Below are 25,692 nucleotides of genomic sequence, written 5' to 3'. Positions count from 1 at the left end.
ATTTATACAAATGTAAGATTGCCTATGTCATATATGATAATTTAATAAAGTTTTTTTTTTTATATCTGAATTTTGTAAATGCAAATGCTTTGTTAGTTTGTATGTCCAACAGGGGAGCAAACTTCCTTGACCTGGTCCTCACAAACCTGGCAGAATGTAGCAACCTCCCTATTGGAATATCCTTGCTGGTCAGGAAAGAAACCATAAAACTGCCTCCTTTAAAGTAAAGGTAATAACCGGGGAAACCAGCTAACCCTGGAACTTTCTAGGAGTCATTCTATGGTAAACTTCCTACTACTAAGTGACACCCTGGCAAAATTTCAAGTCCCCAAATCCTAAGAACACCACTGATTATGAGGAATTATTCAAATAAATGCTGTATAATCATATTATTAGCTGCAAAATGACAGCCACATCTACCTGCATTAAGCACAGGATCAACTCAGCAAACAAGCTGAGGAATTCCAGCATCAACTGGCTGTATAACTAAAGGATGAAATTCATGGCAAAAATTAAGAGAGGCAATGACTATCAAGGTAAAAAAATCACTCATCAGCCTAAACAAGCAATTCAATGAAGTCCACCAAAGCCAAATTTATGGTAAAAGTTTTCAGCTTTGCCCATAACCTCAAAACCAATATCAAATGAATCATAAACTGTGCCATCTACACAGAGCCAGAAGTTACAGCAAACCTCCTTGTTCACTTTTGGGAAAAATTCTAAAAACACAGAGAGTCACAAAGGTGGATATAAATTATTGTGAGACAAGACCCTGTAGAATGGCAGAGGCAAATCTTGCTCTGGCCACAGAAACTGCTCCTAAACTGCAAGGTTTAGAGACTGTGTACATGAAACCCAGGTCACTCCTCAACAATAGCCTGCATGGTGACCCCTCTAAGGAAGGCTGTGGTGACTACAGTGGCCTCTGATCAGTTCATGCACAGCATTATGAGCTGTAAAGATGCATGAGAGACAAACAGCTGATCAGACTTTCTAAATCATTTGGTTCTGTGTAAATAACAGCTGTTGATGCACATTAAGCAAATGACTGTCCCTTTCCAATGTGATCTGCAGCTTAGGAAAGAAAACTGCTAAATGAATAGTCTTGTTATAAGACAACTCAGAAATCACTTTATGCATAAAGGTAGAATTGGCAAAAAAGGATACCATGCCTGGGTGAAAGACTAAGAATCTTTCTTTGCACATTAAGTCCTGACACACTGAATTCTCATAGCAGAAATGGCAGCCATAAAAAACACCACTTTCCAAGACAGAAACTGGTGAGAATTTGAAACAACTGGTTCAAAATTTGCCAGAGTTAATTTTTCTGCCACAAAGATAAGATCACATGGTGGAGCAATTTCCTTTCTTGGTGGTCTAAAATGGAGGACATCTTTAGAAACTACTTTACAAAAGTCCTGGAATACAAAGGTAGATCCATGGAAAGACAGGCTGGCATAGCAGAAGCAAGCATTTTGACAGATGTATAAATTAAGCTAGTTTTGTAAACATCTGACATATTCCAGAACTTTAGCCACTTTTGTCTTCTAAGGGTCAAGGTCCCAGGACTGGCATCAGTGAATCTTTTCAATTAAACAATTTAGATTTTTTTGGCTTCCTAACATCTTTTATAACTTTTAGCATGTCATCAGAATACACATGCTTATATGGAATCAATGTGAAATCATCTAAGCTGCCAGCTGTACAGTGACCAGTTTGGGGTGTAAGAGGAACGTTTTTTTTTTTTGAGTCAGACGATCTGCATGCTGAGACAGAACTTTCCATCTTCCTCTTACTAGACTGATCAGGAGAGGGAACCAGTGTGTCTTGGTCCAAAGGGGCTATCAGAATCACTGTTGGCCTTTCCTCCTCTATTTTGAGTAGTATCCTGGAGATCAAGGATATCAGAAAGAAACAGATCCAATTCAATGACAAAGCATCTATTTTCCAAGCTTCTGTATCTGCTGTCCTGCAGAAGAATTGCCTCAAGCTGCTTGTTCAAATGAAAGTAAAACAAGTTTTTTGTGGTACACCCTACATCCTGGTCAGATCCAAAAACAGCCCCATTTAAGCAAACATTCATAGGGGTCTGCCAGTAACCAGCACAGCCTATCCACCAAGAAACATTTTTAAGAGGGTATGTAGGCTGCAGTTAATGTCATGTCCACCTCTAGAGCATGCATGGCCTGCCTGCACAGTAGGTATGAGAGTTGCTGCTGTTTGTCCTTAGTTGAATACCCCTTCTTTAAGGTATGGCTGAAAGCACTTGCAGCTAAGATGACCATCATCATTTCTGTTATTTTTATGCATTTTCAGCTTATCCTGCCCTCCTACTTGAACAGCTCCCACATGAGAACCCCCAACCCTGGTCTGAGGAATCTGTGGTGAGGGTCATTGTGGACTGTGGTGCCCCTAGTTCTGACAGAACTGCTACACTCACCACAAAATCTCCTTACTGACGCATGAAAGGCATGGGATATAGGTTTCTATGGAATAACTATGCTGGTATCATCTGTTTCTCAAGTAGCACTGAAGATTCGTTGTGTGCAAATGGGCAACTGACACCATTATGATACACGATGCCATGTAACCTAACAGTCTAAGAAATTCTCTGGCTGAGACTTCTTATTACTGCAAAATGCTTTGCAAATATAATGTCAAATTGGCCACTTTATCTTCTGGGAAGACAGCTATGCTAAGGATGGTGTCCAGATAGGCCCCAAGAAAGCCAGGCTGTTTGACGGTGTCAGTTTTGATTTTGTTTTGTTGACGGTGAGATTGAAGTTCCTGAAGAAATTTAAGATGAAATCCAAATCCTGAAAAAGGGACTCCTCTAAGATGAGGCAATCTACACAGGAGTAAATTTGGATGCCCTTTGTCCTACAGTAAGTAGCTAGTGAGCTAGGCAATTTGTAGAGACTCTTGTTGAAGTAGACAAGCCAAACAGCAAAGACGTGAACTGGAAATGAATTCCCCTCCTGCAAATCTGAGCTATTTTTCTGGCCTATGGACATGGGCATATGAAGGTAGGCATCTTACACATTCAGACTGACTGTCAAGGCCTGAGGTGGGATCAGTGTTAACAGACTTTGGAGAGCTACTATTTTGAATTTTGGCACAGAGAAACTTGTTTAATCCATATCTAGGATGGGTCTCCATGTGCTTTGCTTTCTTTTCTTGGCACTAAGACGACCCTGGAGTAAAACCCTTGTCCTTCTCCAGCTGTGACCTTTTCTGTGGCCCCAGATTGCAATGTTTTTTTTTAAAGACTGCCAGGATGAGGTCTATCTAATCCTTGGTGAATACCAGGATGCCCCTTGCACTTTGGGATCTTTTGGAACTGTAATTTATAGCTTTCTCTAAAAATGTTTAGCACCCATTGATCTCAAGTGATGCTTTCCCAGATTTTTACACAAAATGCTAATCACCCTGCATCTTTCTGCAAGGAAAGATGAGCAACTGGAACAGGAGGTGGGATGGGCTTGAAGGGTGTGGGGGAAGGGACAGACTAGTTCAAACAAGGCTGATCCTGCAGGTTATTCTCTTCTGCACTTGCCCTTTTTCCAATTTGTTTAATATGCCACTGTCCTGCTTATGGTGTAGTGGTCATGTTTTGCCTTGGTAATTTCTGCTAAACATACAGCACTGGGCCTGAAAAGGTTGCTTAGCACTCCCCAGTTTTTTGAAAACTCCTTGATAAGAGGATATAAAGAGTGGATCCTTATCAAAGGGTAAAACAGGGGCTCCTTTTTAATTGTGCATTGAAAAGCTCTGTCTGGGGCATTGTTATCAACCAGGCATGTCACCAGACAGCAAACTTTTTGTTGCTGCCCTGCATGATGCAACTGCTTTATCACAGCAACAACTTTGGAGGGCTTGGCAACCTAAGAACAGAGTTCACATAGCTCAAGCATGGCAGTTCTTAGCAATCCAGAATGTGGGAAAAAAATGTATCAGGTGATCCTACATGTGACTTAATGATTCACCTCTAAGCATCCTGTTTTATGGAGTGAAGACAAAGTAGCTATCAAAGATGGTGCATGGCGTAAGAAAGGTGGTGAATGAGGTTGACATGAGAAGTGCTCAAGTATGGCCCATCAGAATTGAAAAAGGCAAACATGTGTATTAAGTGACTGTGGTGTAACCAACTATGCTTTGCTTAATCCGTGCCAAAGCATCTATTTTCTTCTTCAAAAGAACAGCCTGAAAACTTGTCCAACCCTTCTTCATTTGATTCATACCTTAACTGAAACACCTAATGATGTTGTTTACAGTGCAGACCAGAAACAATCAGAGATTTGCTCAGCATCGCCCCTCCCTCTGTCATATTACATTTTTTCTAATGACTTATGGTGGTACTTATGTGGTCTAAACTCTTGTGGCAGGACAACCTACATCCTTCTAAGCTGGGAACTACTGGCTGAAGGCTCATTGAGCCTGTTATTTTGTAAGCATCTTAGTTCTGGTTTATGCACTTGGGCTCCAAACCAGTTATTTTATATCAGGACGATTGTGGTCTAGACTCTTGTGGCAGGAGAGTGTGGCCTACACCCTTTTAAGCTAGAAATCGCTTATTGTGCCTGTTATTCTACGTGTCTTTATCCTGGTTTAAACACTTGGGTTCCAAACCAGTTACTTTACATTAGGAAGAATTGTAGCCTAAACTCTTGTGGCAGGAGGATGGCCTATACTCTTCTAAGCTGGAAACTGCTGGTTGAAGGCCTATTTTGTCTGTTATTCCGAAGTGTCTTAGTTCTGACAAACACTTGGGCTTCAAAACCAGTTGTTTTACATTAAGAAGGTTTGTGGTCTAGACTCTCGTAGTGGGAGAGTATGGCCTACACCCTTCTAAGCTGGAAATTGCTGCTTTATTTAAACTTTTTTTTTTTTTTGCTGTTGTGACTGTGATTTTATGCACTTTAAATTTCTAGTACTTTGGCATTTTACAGTATAGGCCAGATTCAGATTTGCTGAATCTAGACTGTTTAGTATCACTTGAGCACTAAAACCAGCTCTTCACTGAGATACTGAAAGATCTGAGGCATCCGTTGCTTCCAATTAACTGTAAGTTCCTGTTTTTGCACTTGTATTGCACTTTTAAGTTGTATTTTCATTCTACTGTCTGTTTGAATTGTCTGAACTGTTTTTTTGCCACACTTTACTGTATAATGTACTAATTCAGCTGTAGCATTGCCCAGTTCCAGGTTTGTTGTTTCTGGGTCTGTTTTGTAACTTCTGAGCATCAAATTCAAACCATCTTTGTGGTGAGGGCCCTTCTACACCCTTGTGGGAGTACAGTGCTCTCTGGGTCCCATCTAATCCAGGGTAATTGAACTAGAACTCAGAGATAGCTTCCTTACTAGCTAGTCTGAGTTAAAAGTGTTATTTCTTGTTTTATTTAAGCCTCGTGTTTGCATGCAGTGCACCATCATGCACTGACGTGTAGCGGTGGTTACCACTGGTGGTTATAGATGCAAATGTTTTGCTTGTTAAATTTTCCCTTAGCACTTTGCTTGTGGTTCTCCAGAGGTTTTTCGCAGCCCTGCTCTACTGTCTGGTGGAACACTAAGCCTAGCCTCAGAGGTACCAACACACCTCTCACTCACTAGTCATTCCTAAGTGTGACCTCTTTTCCTGACCATATAAATTTACCTAACACTATGGATGGCTACGTCCCACAGTTTCTCCAGCCAACTTGGTCGACATGGGCATCCTGATGCAATGTAGCAACTGCCTGACGTTCACTGACCCTCTACTCCAAGTCCACACAAACTCAACATGTGAGAGATGCAACTACATTAACAACCTTGAATCCATTCTCTCTCACACACCAGTCAGTACATATGACAGTGAATGGCTTGTCAGCATGCACACCTCACCCCCTACTCCACCCAAATCCTCATCACACATACCTACATATACGAATGTCTTCACCAGAAACATACCTAAACACCAGAACCCTCCCAAACACAAACACAAGCATGCTACCCATAATACTTCCTCTGCAGAATACAATTCACATAGTAGCTCACACACTAATGTCTCACCTGTCAAAACCTTAAGGCAAAACATAAAACCAAACATATTAGTCATAGGCGATTCCATTGTGAGACACACAGATGTCCCTCTCACCAGGCTGGATAAGGAAAAGGTCACAGTCGGCTGTCTGTCAGGTGCCAGGATCCACCATATTACACATGTACTCAAGTCTCTCAACAACAGGTACTGTTACGACTGTATCATAGTCCATGTCGATGTGAATGACTTGAGACGTACCTCGCTGGACTATATGAAGAAAGACATGACTGAGTTCTCGGACTATGTGTCTCAGGCAGGTATGTCCCAAGCCTTAAGCAGCATTTTACCTTCACCTAGGACGTTTCCTTACTACAAACGGAAAATGACGGACTTCAACAACTGGCTTATTTTCTAGTTTCATTCTGTAATGGGATCCAGTATCTGTCAGCCTGGGATAACATGATTGACAGATCTCAATGCTTTGCCAGAGATGTCTTCACCTGTCACCCCTGAGATTTTGGCTACTGGCTAAGGATCTTGCCATCCCCATAGTGCCTTTTTAGGCAGTATCTCAAGGCAAATTTACGGACATAAAAACTCCATTATAAACATCCTCAAGGTTATGCTACTAAACGATAGGAGTCTTAACATGAAACTGCAGTCACTGGAAGCAGTCCTCACCTTGGAAAACACAAACATTTGTGCAGTCATGGAGACCTGGTTCAAGGCTGTGGACAGTACCCCAGCTATACCAAGTTAAACCTCCTTCCACACGTTCAGACCACAAACTGAAGACATGAAAACTAAAGGAGGCGATGTATCAATATTTATTAAAGATAAATATACCTCCAGATTGGTTAAACAGTATGATTCCCTGGAGATACTTCAGATGCAATTAACTGTTGGTAGGACATATATTCAAGTCATTGCCAGCATGAATCAGGACACCCACTCTGTGTATCTATGAATCTATCAAGATACACCCAAACACCATGGTTTTAGGCGACTTTTACTACCCATCCTTTGACTGGGTAAATTACTTGTGCACAAACTCACTTCCCCAAAAATTCCTTTACTTTGTTAACTACAATGCTCTGTACCAGCTGGTTGACAACCCCACAAGGGATGCCAACATCCTGGATCTGGTACTTACCAATATGGGGACCACTGTAGCATCACCACTGTGAGGTCCTCCCTGATGAGATTTGACCATAAATCAGTCTCATCTGAAATAAATATCACACCTGACCCCCTCCCACAGTGGCAACTAAACTAAAAAAACTTCTCCAAAGCAGATTATAACCTCTTACGGGATGGTATAAACAGCTTCACTTCATGTCTCCCCTCAGATGGAACTGGCAACTATGCTGAGTTCTACATCAATGCTTTTTAAAAAAAAACTGTATAATTGCATGGACTTGGCTGTACCTGATAAAATCAAAACAAGCTCCTCAAGAAAGAGCAAACCTGCCTTGTTGAACAACTGCCATTAACATGCTTTACAATAAGAGGAAGCAATTGCTGTCTAAGCATAAAAGGTAGTGAGTCCTAAACTGGAAACACTCTCTCCTCAGCTTAAACAAGCAAATAAGACTTCTTCTGAAGTCCTCCAAAGCAAACTATGAATCCGACTAAGGACAATCATAAGGCATTCTTTAGTTACATCCATAACCTAAAAGAAAAGGCCCAGATTTGTACCAAACTGATAGTTAATGATACCACATATATTGAGCCTGTGGATATAGCTAACCTGTTGGCAGACAGGTTCTGTGAAAATTTCACTCCCCTATGCCTAACACACCTACCACATGACATCCCCACCATCTGTCTCCTACCTTCTCTCTCTAAAGAGCAGGTCATAAACTCCCTTTCTAAGGCTAAAAACATAGCATCTATGGGACCTGATAACATCCCATGCTGCATACTACATGGGCTCCAACAAGAATTAGCAGCACCATGGGGTACTCTTTTCAATCATAGTCTAAGCACTGGCTTTGTCCCAGCTGAATGGAAAATAGTCACTGTTATTCCCTTGCACAAAAGTGGTGCTTCCACTGACCTCAGGAACTATAGACCTATTAGCTTAATTAGCCCTATCTGCAAGACCATGGAGTGAATCATCATGGACCTTATCGACAAAGATATAGGTAACCTCCTAATACTTGACTCTAGTCAGTTTGGATTTGTCAAAGGGAGATCATGCCTGTTAAACCTGGTGGACTTCAAGACAGTCACTAGGGGAAATCTGTGCATACAGCCTACCTAGACTTAGCTAAGGCTTCTGACACTATCCCCCACTCAGGCATCATTGACAAACTCACCCAGCTAGACATCAACCCTTCTATTGTTAGATAGGTCACTAACTGGCTCATTAATAAAACACATATAGTCAAAATAGGGGAATCCACCTCTAACAGCAGACCTGTAACCAGTGGTGTTCTACAGGGATCGGTCCTGAGACCTCTACTGTTTTGAATCTATTTCTCCGAAGTACAAGAAAAATACTAAAAGTCAGTGGCTGGCAAATTTTGCTGATGACTGCAAACTGGGAGCAGTCTTAGAATTTACAAATGTTCCTGCTAACTACCACATCAATAGCTACATCTTAAGTACGCACTCAGTGGTGAGAGTGCCTGGGCACATGAGTTGACAGCTACCTTACCTTTGATCACCATGTCTCCACAGTGGTAAGGGCATTCTATATTGCTCATCTCATGAGTAAGGGCACTGCCTCCAGAATAAAGTCATAACCTCCCTGTACTCTTCCCTCATCAGGCCAATAATGGAGTACAGTGCCCCTTTTGGTATTTATCTTTCAAAACACCTGCAGCAATTGGAGAGACCTTAAAGGTTCCTCACAAGAAAAATTCAAGATCTTCAGCATCTGTCCTACGTGGATCGTCTGAAATCACTGTCACTTTATTCCGTTTCATACAGACACTCAGAGACACTCTCTCCCTTGCATATTATAGGGCAATCTCTGACCCTGCTTTACTGGAAATGCTGCATATCCGCAAGTCAAATGGTACAGGGCTTACTCATCCTAAAGACCTTAACCTGGTAAGTGACATTAATAAACCTACTGGAGGGACAGATTTGTCTCCCAGAGGTTACCACACCTTTGGAAAAGACTCCCACCTCATGCCAAACAGCACACCTCATTGGACCTCTTCAAATGCAATCTGGACTGGGGGGGGGTAACCATAAATTCACCCCAGGGGGTGCATCTGTGTCCCTCTTGGACAGGGGCAATAGGTGCTGACCGTAGAAATAAGGGTAGAACCTGGCTAGGCTTGTAAGGGCCCTCGGGCCATTAGCCTAGTAACTTCTTATGATCCTACAAGTACTACTGGGAGCATCACTTTTGTGGCTTTCATAGTACTTCTGCATTGCTGGAGGGAGGGTCAGAAACAGCAGGGGAAGGAGGAAAGTAATCTACAGGAGATAATTAACAACAAAGATGCACCACCAACCAGTTGTGCAGCTAGATGGATAGCAAACAGATAAACACGCGCGTGCGCGCACACACACACACACACACACACACACGCACACGCACACACACACACGCACACACACACACACACACACACACGCACACACACACACACACTAGAAGACCCATAAACCAGCTTCTCAAGGTTAGGATTTTATAGGTGGTGTGATCCAATCTTCCGCATTCTTGAGCTAGGATAGGCTAGGTGCTGTGAGCCATTCACAAGCATCCTTGTGCTGGGATGGACTAGCTGGTGCGACCCATTCATCAGCAATCCCGGGATAAGATGGGCTGGAAGGTGTGACCCACTCTCCAGCATTCTTGGGCTAAGATGGGCTGGGTTGTGTGAACCACTCTTCAGCATTCTCCGGCTAGGATGGGCTGCATGATGTGAGCTACACTCCAGCATTCTCAAGCTGTTTGGTGTGACCCACTGTCCAGCATTCTTGAGCTAGGATGGGCTGAGTGGTGAGACCCAGTCATCAGCATGCTAGGGCTAGAATGGGCTGAATGTTGTGGCCTAATCCTTAGCTGTCTAGGACTAAGACGGCCTGGGAAGTGTGACCTAATCCTTGCCATTTTAGGACTAGGATGTTCTGGATGAAGCTAGGATGGGCTAGGTGGCGTGATCTACTCACCAGCATTCACTGGTTAGGATGACCTGGGAGGTGTGACCCAGTTACCTGCATTCTCAGGCTATGATGGGTTAGGGGATGTGGCCCACTTATCTGCATTCTCAGGCTACAATGGGTTAGGTGATGTCACCCACTCACCAGCATTCTCGAGCTAGTATGAGCTGGTGGTGTGACTCACTCACCAGCATTCTTGGTGGTGTGATCAGTCATCGCCATTCTGGGGCTTTAATGGACTGGGTGATGTGACTAAATTCCTACATCACCAGCATTCTAGAGCTAGGACAGTCTGGCTGGTGTGACCCAATGAAACATACGAAGTAGGAGCTATATAATCTTTATTACAAAAAACTCAAGGTGCTCTCGGCGTTTCACCACCTAAGTGAGCTGGATAACTAACAAACTGCAATTTAAATACTTTACAAGTCGAGAGGCAGCCAATGATCTTTTTCCATTAATTAAACAAGAGAAAAAAAAAATTCATATCACTTTCACTGACATTATATCAAAACTGGCCAGCCAGTTTCATTATTGCAAATTAACTATAAAAGGACAACTTGAACATCTTCCACTAAAAATATTTCCTCATGAAAAAGTTTGTAGTGGACATGTAAAAATAAAGTTAATATAAATCCGTATGTCTGCCAAATTTTGCCCCCTTTTGTAGGATAGAATAAATTCATTTGGAATTATTGATATTAATTTATTTATAATTGTTTAACTGAGTAGTTACTCTGGTCTGAAGACCCTTTTTAGACATGACCCAGGCTAAAAAGACAAAGGAATGCACTAGATTACAATAAATAAGTACTTGCAGCAAATAAAATAACCACAGACTCACAACAGTGAAACAGTGTTTACAATAAACTAAATATAAATTTAGTCAAAATGCAGTTGTAGTAGAAGAATAACAGCACACAAGTGGTACATCTCTCAAAGTTAAACTGTGGTCTGCAGGGAGTTACAGATATGGTAGTAGGGGAGATATGTGGGGTTATGGCAAGTGGAGGATAGGGTATTAGTGGAAATATGTGGGGCTATGGCAAGTGGAGGGTAGGGTACTAGTGGAGATATGTAGGGCTATGGCAAGTGGAGGATAGGGTATTAGTGGAGATATCTGAGGCTATGACAAGTGGAGGATAGGGTATTAGTGGAGATATGTAGGGTTATGACAAGTGGAGGGTAGAGTATTAGTGAAGATATGTGGGGCTATGACAAGTGGAGGATAGGGTATTAGTGGAGATATCTGAGGCTATGGCAAGTGGAGGATAGAGTATTAGTGGAGATATGTGAGGCTATCACAAGTAGAGGACAGGGCATTAGTGGAGATATCGGAGGCTATTACAAGTGGAGGACAGGGTATTAGTGGAGATATGTGGGGTTATGACAAGTGGAGGGTAGAGTATTAGTGGAGATTTGTGGGGCTATGACAAGTGGAGGATAGGGTATTAGTGGAGATATCTGAGGCTATGGCAAGTGGAGGATAGGGTTTTAGTGGAGATATGTGAGGCTATCACAAGTAGAGGACAGGGTATTAGTAGAGATATCGGAGGCTATTACAAGTGAAGGACAGGGTATTAGTGGAGATATGTGATGCAGGGCAAGTAGAGGATAGGATATTACTGGAAATATATGAGGCGATAACAAGTGGAGGATAGAGTGTTAGTGGAGATATTTGAGGCTATGACAAGTGGAGCTCATTGTATTAGTGGAGATATGTGGGGTTAGGGCAAGTGGAGGATAGGATATTATTGGAAATATATGAGGCTATGACAAATGGAGGATAGGGTACTAGTGGAGATATACGAGGCTATGACAAGTGGAGGATAGAGTATTAATGGAGATATGTGGGACTATGATAAATGGAAGACAAGGCATTAGTAGACATATGTGAGACTATGACAAGTAGAGGTACTGAGGTATTGTTATCAAAAAGAGTAGAGTGCTAAAGCACAAGAAAGCAATCTGAATACAGAGTATTAATGCTAGTAGCACCAATACTAGGCAGTAACTGACATGGGCTTCTGGTATAATTGAGAAGATAAGAGGTTTTTATGTATTGTTAAGAGGAGGAAAAAAAGATTATTTAACATACAATCTAGATACACAAAGACTTGATGCTATGTTAAGTATGGGAAAAGACGGGGTAGGTGGAGTAAGGGCTGGTCTCAGCAGTGTGAAAATATAAAAAGGAAGGGTGAAGGAGCAAGTGTATGGAGAGGAAAATACAAAGAAAGAGGAAAATATGAAGTTAAATAATTGAGCATAACTGTACATTAACTAGAAATAAGGTTGTATTAAGGATAGTATCTACTGCTTTGTGAATGAAAATTAGCCATGATTGTCAAAGCAATGACACTGAGCTTTTATGTCATTGTTTTAGAGATAGTTGAAATTCTTGTAGCAATGTGGTACATCTGATGTCTTGAAGTGTTTTGCAATAGTATAGGGCAGTCTACTTAGCGGGATGGTATTGGTATTTCTATGGAAATATAAACTGGACCGACTGTTTAAGTAGTGGACATTAATGTTCATTCAGCAATTTAAAGGTCAGTAAATTAAATAGGAGAAAGACTCTACCACTGATTTTAAAGATGGCTCATGAATTATAAACACTAATGTAGCAAGACTGCCTCTTCAAAACATCTGCAAAACCACTGTATGTGGTAAAAAAAAAAAATACATATTCCTTTTATCTGACTCAACATAATGCACATGGTTAAGCTCTGATCCTTTCCTTTGGCTTACTAAATTTGCAATTTCAGCACACAATTGTCAAGGTAGACTGCTGTGCATCTCCTCTTAAAGAATCTATCCCTTAATTCCTTATTTTTTCCCAGAGCCATTAGTTACGGTATCATTAATCCTTTCCCTGTACAACTGTCTGCAAGACAGCGATATAATTAGATGAACTAGATGGTGGCTTTCTTCAACATTGTTCAAAGAGGCGAACATTTTGTATACAGTACTCACAGGTCTATGACCAAAAATCTTTTTGATCACATCCAAAAAATTAACACCTTCTCAATGGTAATCAGCTGTAAAAGTTAAAATACAGAGGATATTATTCAAACAACATAAACAATTAAAATTCCTCTAACAGACCTGAACAAACAAAAGTGAAATCATCAATAAAGCAGCCTTAAAAGACCATTTTATGGTGAAAGAAATGAATGGCAATACCTGCCCTACCTAACACTGGCTTCATTCATTAGGGCACCCATACCATTAGTAGAAGGGATTCTCTGTTGGTGAGTCCTGTGAAATATCAGTTTGGTAAGTAGTGATGTACTTACCTCCACAGTGAGTGAGGCCATACAGTGTGTAGCCCTTGTTGCAGAAACACTGGAAGCTTCCTGGAGAGTTGACACAAGCATGGTCACAAGTTCTTTCAAAGGAGCACTCATCAATGTCTGAGGGACAGAAACAAATTATTAAAATGAATACCTAGTTAAGGATTTGCAATAATACCTGTAAAAAGGCAATAATGAAGTACAACCACAAAAGGAAAGAAGGCCCCATTTCCAGCTGGAATTAAAGGGACTGTACTGTGAGAGGAAGTATCTGTTCCTTCTAATTACTGCACTTCTAACACCACTTCACACCCAGCAAGCATTTTAGAAAGCATGATTCTACTTCACTGACTTGGCTAAAACTAAATTCCAACAAGGTGTGCAAACATATACTGAGCCTCTCAATTCTCAAGCTATTGTCTGGTCACAGAATAATAATAAAAGAACCATGAATTACTGTTTTCTTTTACAATATTAATAAACAGGTTTTGAGTGCTATGAAACTGACAAAGTTATACATTTTCATTCATATTTTGACCCCAAATAGTATTCTAAAACAAAACTATAAACACTACACCTAAAATATACATGAAATTATTTTTATTGTATTTCTGTTTATGTGCAGCTACTTCTGACTGGGCTTTCCTTATGACTGCTAATAAACTATCCCATTTTCCCCTCACAACATTATATAGCCTACACTCAAGACTCTTGTATTCAGAGGTGGAACAATGGCTACAGCAGACAGCTCTTTATCCACCTTCAAAAATATATGCTTCTGTGTAAGACAAACAGGAACACCTTTCCTTCACAGATGATTAACTTCCATTCTTTTTAACATGGCTAGATATGATTCTGCCAATTATTAATGCTGCTAGAATTTCACAGTAGTGTTTCAAAAAAGAGACCATGCAGCACCATTTTTTTCACTGACATCTTCAGTTCTGGTTCTCAGCTAGGGCACTTTCTTTGCAGAGTATGCATATGTTTCCTGTGTCTGTGTGGGTTTTTGTCTGATGGTCCAGTTTCCTCACACATCCAAAGATGTACAGTTAATGAACTGAAAATCCTCCAAACTGCCAATAGGTATGCATGCTGTGTGTGTTGGGGGGAGGGGAGGTGTTCTACAATCATACAAACATGCATCTTGAGACAGACTGGCGCCAGGATTAGTCTCTCTGCCTTATACCTGCTAAGTGCCAGAACAGGCTTCAGTTCTCCTGCAACCCTGAACTGGATTAAGTGTTTATAGGGGAGTTATATGCTAGTTTCAGGTAAAATGCCAGATATTGAAAATATAATAAACAGGTACAGCATACGGAATGATACAAAAAGAAAAACTGTAGTAACGAAATAAAATAATGTAAGCTAAAAGCAAACATACTTTATTACAAAAATATAAATAGAGTGAGCATTTTTGCAATTATCACATTGCTTCTTCAGACAAACTAATTGTGAAACCAAGCAGCATTTATATAAAAGGTTAGCCAATCAGCTGCCAAAACAAAACAATCAGCATTTAAAAAGCCCTTGACAAACTAGTGATACAATACATTAGAGAGTCTTCTTAATAAAATACAAGAGATAAAAATACACAAGCCATATAACAAATAATAATAAAAACATAAACCATTAGTGTTTTAAGGGGCGTGCATTCAAAAAAGATTCAAGTGTAAAAACCCCATTTAGGCCTGGGGGGTTGCTCTGCATTAAACAGCAGATATGGCCAGTTAATTAGTTAGATTTAATAATGGTAAAAATCACCGGGAAAGTACAGTTTATTGTATTTATTTTGCTATTGTTGGCCGGTTTAGTCAAAATCTTCTTTTCATTGGAGGCCCATAAAGAAAAGCTCCAACATATCATAAACATTTTTAAAATATACATTCAATAATATGAATAAGAGCTGCGGTGGTACGGTGGTAGCATTGTTACCTCACAGCAAGAGGTTCTCCCGTTCGATTCTTGGCTGGAATTGGGAGTGCCTTCTGTGTGGAGTCTGCATGTCCTCCCCACGGTTGGGTAGCGTTCGAAAGACATGCGTGCGTAAATGGGCGTGCCTTCGTTGAAGGTTGGGTGTCGAGCTGGCACCTTGGCGTTTCGTAAAAATCTACTGCCAATCATTAGCGGACCGGAGTTCCACTGTGGCGACCCCTTACCGGGAAAAGACAAAAGACAAACAACAACATTCAGTAATATAGATGAACAGACATTAAATACACACTAAAGCATTTAAAGAGCTGTATTAGTGGGTTTGTCACATAGATAACAGATCATGCAATCACAGTTATGTAAAAAAGTAAAGTTGGGCAGTTGCACTTTCCATAACAGTAGATGTTCAAATTAGCTATATGGGTTGCATCCTGCTTGGGATACAACAACTGGACAGCTTGACAAAACTCTGGCTTCTTCCCATACCTTCACTCTAATTTCTGACTGGACAGTCCAGAGGAGGGAAATTAGCAGTCAGAGTGAAGAAATCTTCAGGACTTTCCTGCCCTTAACAGAGAAGAGCTTACTCATTCAGAATCTTTAAAAGATATTAAAAATATACCTTTACATCCAAACAACTAATTATAAAGGGAGGATGGTGTTAAGAGAAAAAGTTTTAAAACATACTATTATTTGTCCCTTTCTCCCATCTAGCAAAATGAATATGCTATTTGCTGAAGTGTTGGTAAGAAAAGGTCATTGAACCATGCTTATTAAAGATGGGCTTTACCTATGATAGATGTAGTTTGCTTATGAACTTGAATAACATCTGGTTTCTATACTTCTGAATAAGAGTTAATTTACTGAGGCAGGCCCTGGAAAATTCCAGCTACCACTGTTGAACTAAGTATTCTGTACCTTTTTGAACATTCTGTACTAACTGTGGTTTTGAGGTAAAGCATTCTTTTCTGAGGTAATTTGTGATCCTAGATGTTTTTCATAGCCAACTGTCAGAAATGTAACAAAAGCTATTTAGGCTAGTGACAGGAAAGTATAAAAGTTGATGTCAGTAAACAAGCTGATTAGATTGAGATCATCTTGGCCAACATGCTGCTGTAATCTGGTTAGCTGCAAATAAAGAAGTTTTTCATCACCTGAGGCAGATGTGACTCGCTTGAATTTTTTCTTCTGACATTTTGGTCCTTCGGACCGGAAACCTCTACGAAGATACGGATCAGACCGAAAAACCTGCGCAGGTGAGGGTTTCTCATCTTAAGATACCCTCAGCGGAAAGTCCTCCAACTGATTTGTCGTTGGAAAGAGGCCGGCCGCTCTCTGATCCCTATCTGAGGGACAGTTTCCGAACCAAAAGGGGAAACGGAGTCTCATCTGGTTCAGGTAGGATGAAAAATAAATTTTTCTTTTAATTTAATTTAACCTTGTCGACAGGGGTTTTATTAAGGGTGGGTAGGAATAATTGTTAAGATTATTTTGTTAGGATTACCTGTTATTTTGTTAGGATCCCCGTTAAGATAGCCCCATTTTGTAATAAGCCCTGTAAAAATAATTTTGATGCAGTCCTAAAATATACAGTCCTAAAATAAGAAATCTAGGAAAACATGGGTTCAAGTTGCTGCAAGTGTGAGAGTGATGCCTGTTTAAATGTTGATGCTAAGTATATGAAAAGTTTAAACAAAAATTATGTTAAATTTTTGAAGAAGTGGAAGTTGAAATATGATTTTGATGGTACACTGAATAAGAATGCCTGTGCAAAATTGGTTAGAAATTTGAAAAGAGATGCAGGAACTAGAACTAAAAAGTAGAGACAATTGGGATTTCCCCAAGCACAAAAATGGTTAGAAGAAGCAAATAAACGAGCTATAAAAGAAAAACAGTGTCAGGAAAAAGAGAAAATAAATCAAAAGGGATCACTGGTGCCAAGTGGAAAAGTAGCTTTATTTTTAGATAAGGAGGATGAGCGCACAGTTTGTGCAGTACAAAGGCAGGCAACTGCCCCACCGTATGGTGAAATTGCTGCTGCCATACCGGGGGAACCTCCTCAATATCAGTCTGAAGATGTGGGATCTGTACAGCAGGGTGGGTTATTAGTTGCTCAAGGAAATGTTGTGACCCCTCCAATTTACCCACAAATTCCCGTAGTACCTAAAGTTGCTTTGCAACAGGTAGACCAACCTATGCAGTTAAGGTCAGGACCAGCAGGGCAAGGACGTTGGGCTATTAAACTTTCTGACCATTCAGAAGCTCTTCCCTTAATACAAATTGCAAACCCACAAGCAGGAGATGTTGGACAAGAACCAACTATTTTAGTTTATCGTCCCTGGGCTAGAGAGGATATAAAACGAGCTACGGATGGTATCCCTCATTCAAAGGTTAATTTTCAAAAGTTTTCTGAGGACATAGTTGGTATGCATTTAAGTTATCATCTAAATGGTTTAGAAGTAGAACAAGTAGTGCGACAAATCTTAGGTCCAGATTGGCACTTAATTTGTGGTACTTGGACATGTAAGGCAGATGACGGCACTACATTAAAGCATAATTCTGGGGTGTTAGACACACGAGTCACTGATCTGTTAAAGAGAATTTCTGATAAGTGGTGTCCAAGAGCAGATTGGACAGTAATAAATCAGTGCATCCAAAATGATGATGAATCTGTGGATCATTATATTGTAAGACTGACAGAAGTGTTCAATAACCATTGTGGAATGATGATTCCGCAGGATCAGACTAATGATAGTCCGTATGAACAGCAATTGAAAAATGCTTTTCTTAAAGGTTGTAAGGCTCCGATAAGTAGTTTTATTACTAAGCACATGGTAGATCACAGAACATGTAGACTGCAACCTTTGTTTGAATATGCACGACATGCTGAGTGACATTTTAATCTAAACAAGAAAAAGAAAGTACAAGTGTTGGCAGTAGGGGATGATGGTGGGATATTCTTAGTACAGGACCAAAGGGGGCAAGGGTGCCGTGGTAGCATAAAAAAAGTGGGGGCCCGCAATGGGACACGTTAAATGAACTGGGTGGACATTCAGCCTATAGGGAAAGGTTAAAACGTGGAGAATGTTTTAAATGCGGTAGACGTGGGCATTTCACTGCTGACTGTGAAGAGTGGCAACATCCCCCACAGCTTACGAACAAGGGCTCCGCATGACTATATGATAGTAAAGAAAGGCGCCATCTTCATTATGGGGATAATGAAGAGGCAGACACTCTCTACGATGAATGTCAGAACACTCTAATGGAAGGGCGGGATTGTGACTGCGAAGTCATAAACCTGGCAAATTTGGGTATTGCTATGCATCTAGATCAGAAACCCATGATAGAGTTTTTGGTTGAGGGACAGAAAGTGGAGTTTTTATGTGATTCAGGTGCATCGCGTACACTTTTGGGTCCAGCAGTTCTGCGCAAACGGGAAAATTTATAAGGAACCACTGTCTCATCCTCTACTGTTCACAGATCCGCAAACAAACCAAACTGTTAGGTGTAGGGTAATTATATCAAAAGTTTGTCCAGTTAATTTGCTAGGAAGAGATTTGATGCATGTGTTTGGAATAGCGGCAATTCCCACACCTAAAGGTATTGAGGCAAAAAGGTTAGCGGATGGCTTAGCAGTACAGGGAGTACAAGACTTGTTTTACTGGTATAGCCTAGACTTGATTTCAGATGGCCCGGGAAGGGTTGATACAGAGTTGATCAATCTAGCTCTAAGTAAATCTAGGAGCGGGTTGCAGCACACTTACATTGTACAATGTTCTATACGGCCCCTGGTCCGGATAAAGAATTTGAAAAAGAATTCTTTAAGCACAAGTGTGCAAGGATAATTTTGAATGATATGTTTTGGGATACGCAAGGTAATACAGCAGTAACCTGTACTTTGACTAAGGAAATGAGTTCTTTATATCGCTCAAGTTATAGCCTACATATCTCAGTTACTAAAGCAGTGGGGACACATTGGGTAGATTTGGCGAAAAAGGTAACGATTTGGAACACAATGTCTGAAAGTCAGTTGAAAGATCAACAGATCCAGGTACAAAGATTAAATTGGGTGACTTGGGCACGACCAAGCGTTCACTTCAGGGATAACAAAACAGAAAAGGCATGACAAATCCTCCTAACTCAAGAGGAAGATAGTGCGTTAAGTGCCTTACCTGTAGATTTATGGACAAAAGGTAAAGGAGATGTAGGATTAATGAAAACAGCAGGTGAAGTTTGTATAACTGCAAAGTCAGGTTTTAGACCTCGTAAGCACCAATATCCACTAAGTAAGCAAGCGGAGGAAGGAATTAAACCAGTTATTGAACAGATAAAACAGGTAGGAATTCTTGTTGAATGCCCAGATTCACCCTGCAATACTCCATTGTTTCCTGTAAAGAAACCGGATGGGTCATGGAGGTTGGTTCAGGATTTACAAGCAGTTAATTCAGCTGTGATCCCAAGAGCACCGGTGGTCCCTGACCCCTATACATTACTTAATGATTTACTACCTCAGCACAGATATTTTTCTGTCATAGATATAAGCAATGCCTTTTTCTCCATACCACTACACAAGGAGAGTAGATTTTGGTTTGCATTCACTTTTCAAGGTAAAAGATACACATACACCAGGTTGCCACAGGGTTATTGTGAGAGTCCGACAATATTCGCACAATAAATGGCTGCAAATTTAGCTCAGTTTGTTCCCCCAGAGGGAAGCCAGGTTCTGTTGTATGTAGATTTTGTTGGCCTCACCCATGCAGGAGAGTTGTAAAAAGGATACCCTAGCCCTTCTTAGTTTTTTAGCTGAGCAAGGACATAAAGTAAATAAAGAGAAGTTACAATTGTGGAAAGCACAAGTGAAGTACTTGGGTTATTTAATCTCGCAGGAAGGTAGACAATTGGAAAATAAAAGAAAAAGTACAGTTGTGTACACCTACCATAAATGTAGATGTTCGAGTGTCTTCACTGTTGCAGTCATAACTGTAGGGTGTTCCTGCCGGCAGGCAGCCCAAGGTCGGCCAGAATCCCAAAGTCTGGGTCCGGCGTCAGCTGTACCAGCAAGCACCCTGACGTCAGAACGCAGAGGTATAAAGCTGACAGCCAATGCCATCTTCTCCAGCCTTTCTTGCCCCAGATGTCAGAAGTCCCCCAAAGTAACCAAAAGGTGTCCAAAAGTGAAACACAAATACACCACAAAAGAAGAGGTAAGATAGAACAAGCAAAAAATAAGAGGGGATTGGTGGGAGGGAAACACCGACTGCAACAGTGAAGACACTCGAACATCTACATTTATGGTAGGTGTACACAACTGTACTATGTTCTTCGTGTTTCACTGTTGCAGTCATAACTGTAGGGTGGAATCCCAAAGCTGTGATGAGGGAGGAGGTTATGCAGAAGAAGGAGCAGCCAGAAGACCCTGCAAGACGGCAGAGGCAAAACCTGCCCCAGACTTAGAATACAAAGGGAGATTATAGTGCTTGGAAAAAGTATGCACTGAACTCCAAGTGGCAGCTTCCAAAATGTCCTTGGTAGGAACTCCTCTGAGAAAAGCTGCTGAAGTGGCAGCTGCTCTAGTAGAATGACTTTTAACAGTACCTGGAATCTGCTTCCCAAAATGAGAGTAACAAAACCTTATCCCATGAGCAATCCATTTGGAAATAGTTTGTTTAGAAATAGCCTTGCCTAGAGAACTGGAGGCATAAGAGATAAGCAACTGGCCAGATTTTCTGAAATCTTTAGTTCTGTCTAGGTAAAATCATAGTTGTCTGTGTACGTCCAATGAATGCAAAATCCTTTCCCCTTTGTTTTGAGGATTTGGAAAGAAAGTAGGAAGGTGAACAGTCTGATTTAAAGCCACTTTAGAAATCACCTTAGGCATAAATGTAGGATTGGTCCTCAAGGCAACTCTGTCTTGGTGGAAAATAAGGTATGGTTCCACAGCCATGAGAGCTTGCAACTCTGACACCCTTCTGGCAGAAGTCAAAGCTAATAAAATAGCTGTCTTCCAGGATAAGAACTTGACATCCGAAGCAGCAGCAGGCTCAAAGGGAGGTAAAGTTAGTTTTTCCAAAACATAATTAAGATCCCAAGCAGGAACAGGAGGAGTTCTGGGAGGTCTTAAATTCTTAGCCCCTCTCAAGAATTGTCTCACCAGCTGGTGAGAGAAAATGGGGGGATCAGTGTTGTAATGAGCCGAGATAGCAGAAGCATGGATTTTAATGGAAGAAAAGGAGAGGCCTTTAAGCAAAAGGTCTGAGAGGTAAAGCAAAATGGAAGAAATGTCAGGCAAAAGAGGATCAGAACCTCGATCCCGCATCCAAATACAAAATCTTTTCCATTTAGAAGCATAAGATTTTCTAGTGCTAGGGCCTAGCTTCTAAGAGAACATCCAAAACTTGTTTGGGAAAAGCAGAAGGAATCAAAGGCCCTTGTAGAGCCAAGCTGCCAGGCAAAGAGTCTTGATTTGAGAGTGCAGCATCTGACCCTGATGCTGGGACAGAAGAGAAGGAAACAGAGGCAGAATCCATGGAGGTTCCAAGAACAGGTGTCTTAAAGTTGGATACCAAAACTGCCGAGGCCAATTTGGAGCTATCAAAATAATAATCTTGGGTTTGTCCTGTTTTATTTTCAGTAACACCCGAGGCAGAAGAGGAAGAGGAGGGAAGGCATAACCCGAAAGATTCCTCCAGCTGAAAGACAGGGCATCCACTTTCCAAGCTGTTTTGTGGAAGGACCTGGTGCAAAAGAGAGGCAGCTGATGATTGAGATGAGATGCAAACATATCTATCCGAGGGCATCCCCAAACTGCCGTAATCCTGCTGAATAAGTTGGGGTCCAGCATCCATTCGTGAGGATCCAAAAGATTTCTGCTTAGGCTGTCTGCTAACAGATTCTGTTTTCCTGGAATGAATTGAGCTTGAAGATGTAGATTCAGATTTAGAGCTGTGTCCCATAAACTCATGGCTAGTCTGCAAAGGGGGTAAGAGTGAGAGCCCCCCTGCTTGTTTATATACCACATGACTGTGGTATTGTCTGTGCGAATCAGAAGATGGCCTGGTTGCAAATGATTCTGGAAGGCTAGAAGAGCATTTTGGACTGCCAACATTTCCTTCAAGTTGATGTGCCAGGGTAGATGCTTTTTTGTCCAATAACCCTGCTGGCAATTGTTTAGGTAATGAGCTCCCCAAGCATAATCCGAGGCGTCTGTGGTTATGATCTGAGCAGGATGAGGTAGACGAAAGGGATTCCCTTCGTTTAAAGCACAAGCCCTGGACCACCAGAGGAACTCTTTTTGGAGGCAGGGGATCAGAGGTATCATTGTTTCCAGGCTGTGGTAATGCTGAGACCACACACTCTTTAGGTACCATTGAAGCTTTCTCATAGGAAGCCTTGCATTTGGGATCAACAGGATGCAAGAAGCCATGTAGCCCAATATCTGCAGGAATTTCATTGCAGTGAGCTGAGTTAAAGTAGCCAAGGTCCTGAAAATTGATGCCAGCTGTACTTGCTTTTCTGGAGTAAGGAAGGCTCTTTGTAGGCTTGTGTTTAGAAGAGCTCCCAAAAAGATAATTTGTTGAGAGGGGATCAAATGTGACTTTTTTGTGTTCACTGAAAATCCCAGAAGTAGGAGAAGACGCTGAACAAACTGCAGATGTTGAAGTAAAAGATCCTTGCTGTCCGCCTGAATAAGGCAGTCGTCCAAATAGGGGTAAATTTGAATCCCTTGGAGTCTGCAGTAAGCTACTACTGGAGCCAGACACTTGGTAAAGACTCTGGGCGCAGTAGATAAGCCAAAAGGCAGTACAAAGAATTGAAAGTGTCTCGAACCTGCCTTGAATCTGAGATATTTTCTGCGTTCCTGTCTGATGGGAATGTGTAAATAGGCTTCCTTCAAGTCCAATGTCACCATCCAAGCATCCTGGGAGAGCATGGGAAGAAGTTGTTGCAGAGTAAGCATCTTGAATTTTGGAATCTCCAGAAAGGTATTTAATACGGAGAGGTCCAGAATAGGTCTCCATGAGTTTTGTTTCCTTGGGACCAGAAATAGTCTTGAGTAAAAACCTTTACCCATCTCTGGAAGTGGAACAGGTTCTATGGCTCTCATGGCCAATAAAGCGTCCACTTGATTTAGGGCCTCTGACCATTGATGTTTTGGCAGATCCGGCCAACCCGAAGACCTTGGCAGAGTATGAAAGTGGAATTTGTAGCCTCTTAAAATCACGTTTAAAACCCATTTGTCCTGTGTAATACGAGTCCAATTTTGGTAGAAAAGAGAAAGTTTTCCTCCGAGAGGGGCTTCCAGGCAAGGAGGACCTGTAGCCCAACGGAGAGAGTCATTGGGTCTGCTTCTTTTGTGATTGAGGTCTGTCTTCTCCCCTTCTAGGTGAAGAAGCAGTCCATTGTCTTGACCTGTAAGAGGCCTGAGCCTGCCCTCGACCTCTGGAGCGTCTATATCTTCCCCTTTGAGGCCTGTCAGACGTGGGAAAGGACCAATTTTTGGAGGGCCAGTTTCTAGAAAATCTAGGAGGCTGAACTTGTAAAAAATCTTTAACAGTCTGCATAGATTTTGCTTTTTCTTCCATCTTTTTAATAACCTCCTCAGCCTTGGATCCAAATAAAACATCATGCTGAACAGGGGCATCTAACAGTTTAGCCTTAACCTGCTCAGGTAAATTCTGCTCACGAAGCCAAGCATGTCTCCTGATAACAGTACCAGAGGCTGCGGCCCTGCAAGAAGCTTCCAAGGCATCAAAACCACAATGTAAACTATGTTCGCTAACTTGTTCAGTTGCATGCAAAACATCCTGCAATTCCTTGTCCTCTGCATATGCAGGAAAGGTAGAGAGCCTTTGCTTTAAAACAGACAAAAGAAATTGCTGATACTTAAACATGTGGAACTGGCAATTTAAAGCTCTAATAGAAAGAGTAGCAGAAGTGTAAACCTTTTTGCTCCACCTGTCCAAGGCACGAGAATCCTTTTCAGAGGGAATAGGATTTTTAGATGAAGCGGCCTTAGCGGCCCTAGAACCCTGAGAAATGGTTTCAGGATCAGCAGAAGGGTTCTTAAATAAGAATTGATCGGAGTCAGGCACTCTGTAAAATCTATCAGGCTTAGAAGGAGCAGGCGGCAAGGAGTCAGGATTCAGGTTAGCTTCAGAAAAAGCATCATCCACAATATCAAGTACAGGAGGAATAGCCAAAGGTCTGTGTTGAGGGAGAAGGAGAAATTCCCTAAGTCTCTTCTTGGAAGCAGAATAATCCTGACCTTCCTAATGAAAATGTTCCCTCATCTCATGTAAGGTTTCCCCAAAAGAGAAATCTTCAGGGGGAGAAGCAGAGGGAATAGAGTCCTCTGCATCAGAATCCTCATAAGGAGGAAAAGAATAATCCTGGTCAGAGGAAGAGACAGAAGACACAGAAGCCTGATCAGAAGAATCATAAGGAATATCCTGTCTAGGCCTTTTTTCTGGAGGAGGGTGAGAACCCCTAATCATTGTCAGTAAATCTTCAGCCATCCGTAGTAATTGCTTCTGGGACTTGGGAGCTGTATCCGAGGCAGCTTGAGAAGAAACCCTTGGTTTAACAGCAGTCTTTGACTTTGCCTTTGTCTTTGTAGAAATAGTGATATGAGAAGGCCTGAAAACCCCCTCAGAAGCGGGTACCTGCACAGCGGTTCCGGACCCATCTGAAGGAGCGACGTCCGAAGGTCCTGCAGCAGATGAAATACTAGGCCTAGTAGGCTCCCCATGGGAGTCTGTGTCGGCCATCGGTTCCGAAGTGGCGGACGACAGGGGCTGCAAAAGCGCCTCACTGACGACCGCCGAACCCGAAGTTGGCTCCGGCTGCAAAGAATCTTGTTTGGACCTCGGAGGCCTATCCTTGTCCTTGTGTTTCTTTTGAATTCCGGTTGTCGGTAAAGTATCCAACGACATCCTATAATTGAATCATCTACCGAAATAATTCAAGGCCCAATCGTACCTACGCTTGATAGTGCGAGAATTAAACCTGGCACAGAACCGACAGCAAGAAACGTCGTGGTCAGGGCCTAAGCAAGGTAGACAGTAAGAGTGGAAATCTTTATGAGGTATTTGTTTTCCACACGATATACAATTATTAACATTTTATGACATCGGAGGAGCAAGAAAAAAGTTTCCCCAACGGGGTACTTAGCTTAAGAAGAGAAGTAGAAAACTTCGGACCGACGACAATCAAAGCACATTGTTCTGAATGCGCCAACCAACGACTAGCGAGCTGCTTTCCACCGCACGGCAAGAAAGACTGGAGAAGATGGCGTCGGCTGTCAGCTTTATACCTCTGCGTT

At 41.6% G+C, this 25,692-nt stretch overlaps 1 protein-coding gene across 5 annotated transcripts in view; it reads right to left on the bottom strand.

Annotated features, from left to right (window-relative positions):
• SCUBE3 (signal peptide, CUB domain and EGF like domain containing 3) overlaps positions 1-25,692 on the bottom strand; it is a 3,541,316-nt gene that overhangs the window by 784,333 nt on the left and 2,731,291 nt on the right. For all 5 annotated transcript variants that reach the window (XM_044076569.1, XM_044076573.1, XM_044076571.1 and 2 more), the window contains one exon: positions 13,443-13,559. In XM_044076569.1, coding sequence (XP_043932504.1) covers positions 13,443-13,559 — 117 coding nt within the window. The remainder of the gene's footprint in view (positions 1-13,442; positions 13,560-25,692) is intronic.

Source organism: Protopterus annectens, chromosome 7.part0 (assembly GCF_019279795.1).
Source record: "Protopterus annectens isolate FY-2018-M chromosome 7.part0, PAN1.0, whole genome shotgun sequence".
Lineage (NCBI taxonomy): Eukaryota > Metazoa > Chordata > Ceratodontiformes > Protopteridae > Protopterus > Protopterus annectens.
The sequence above is the reverse complement of the archived record's forward strand: the minus strand, read 5'-3'. Positions and strand labels throughout refer to the sequence as shown.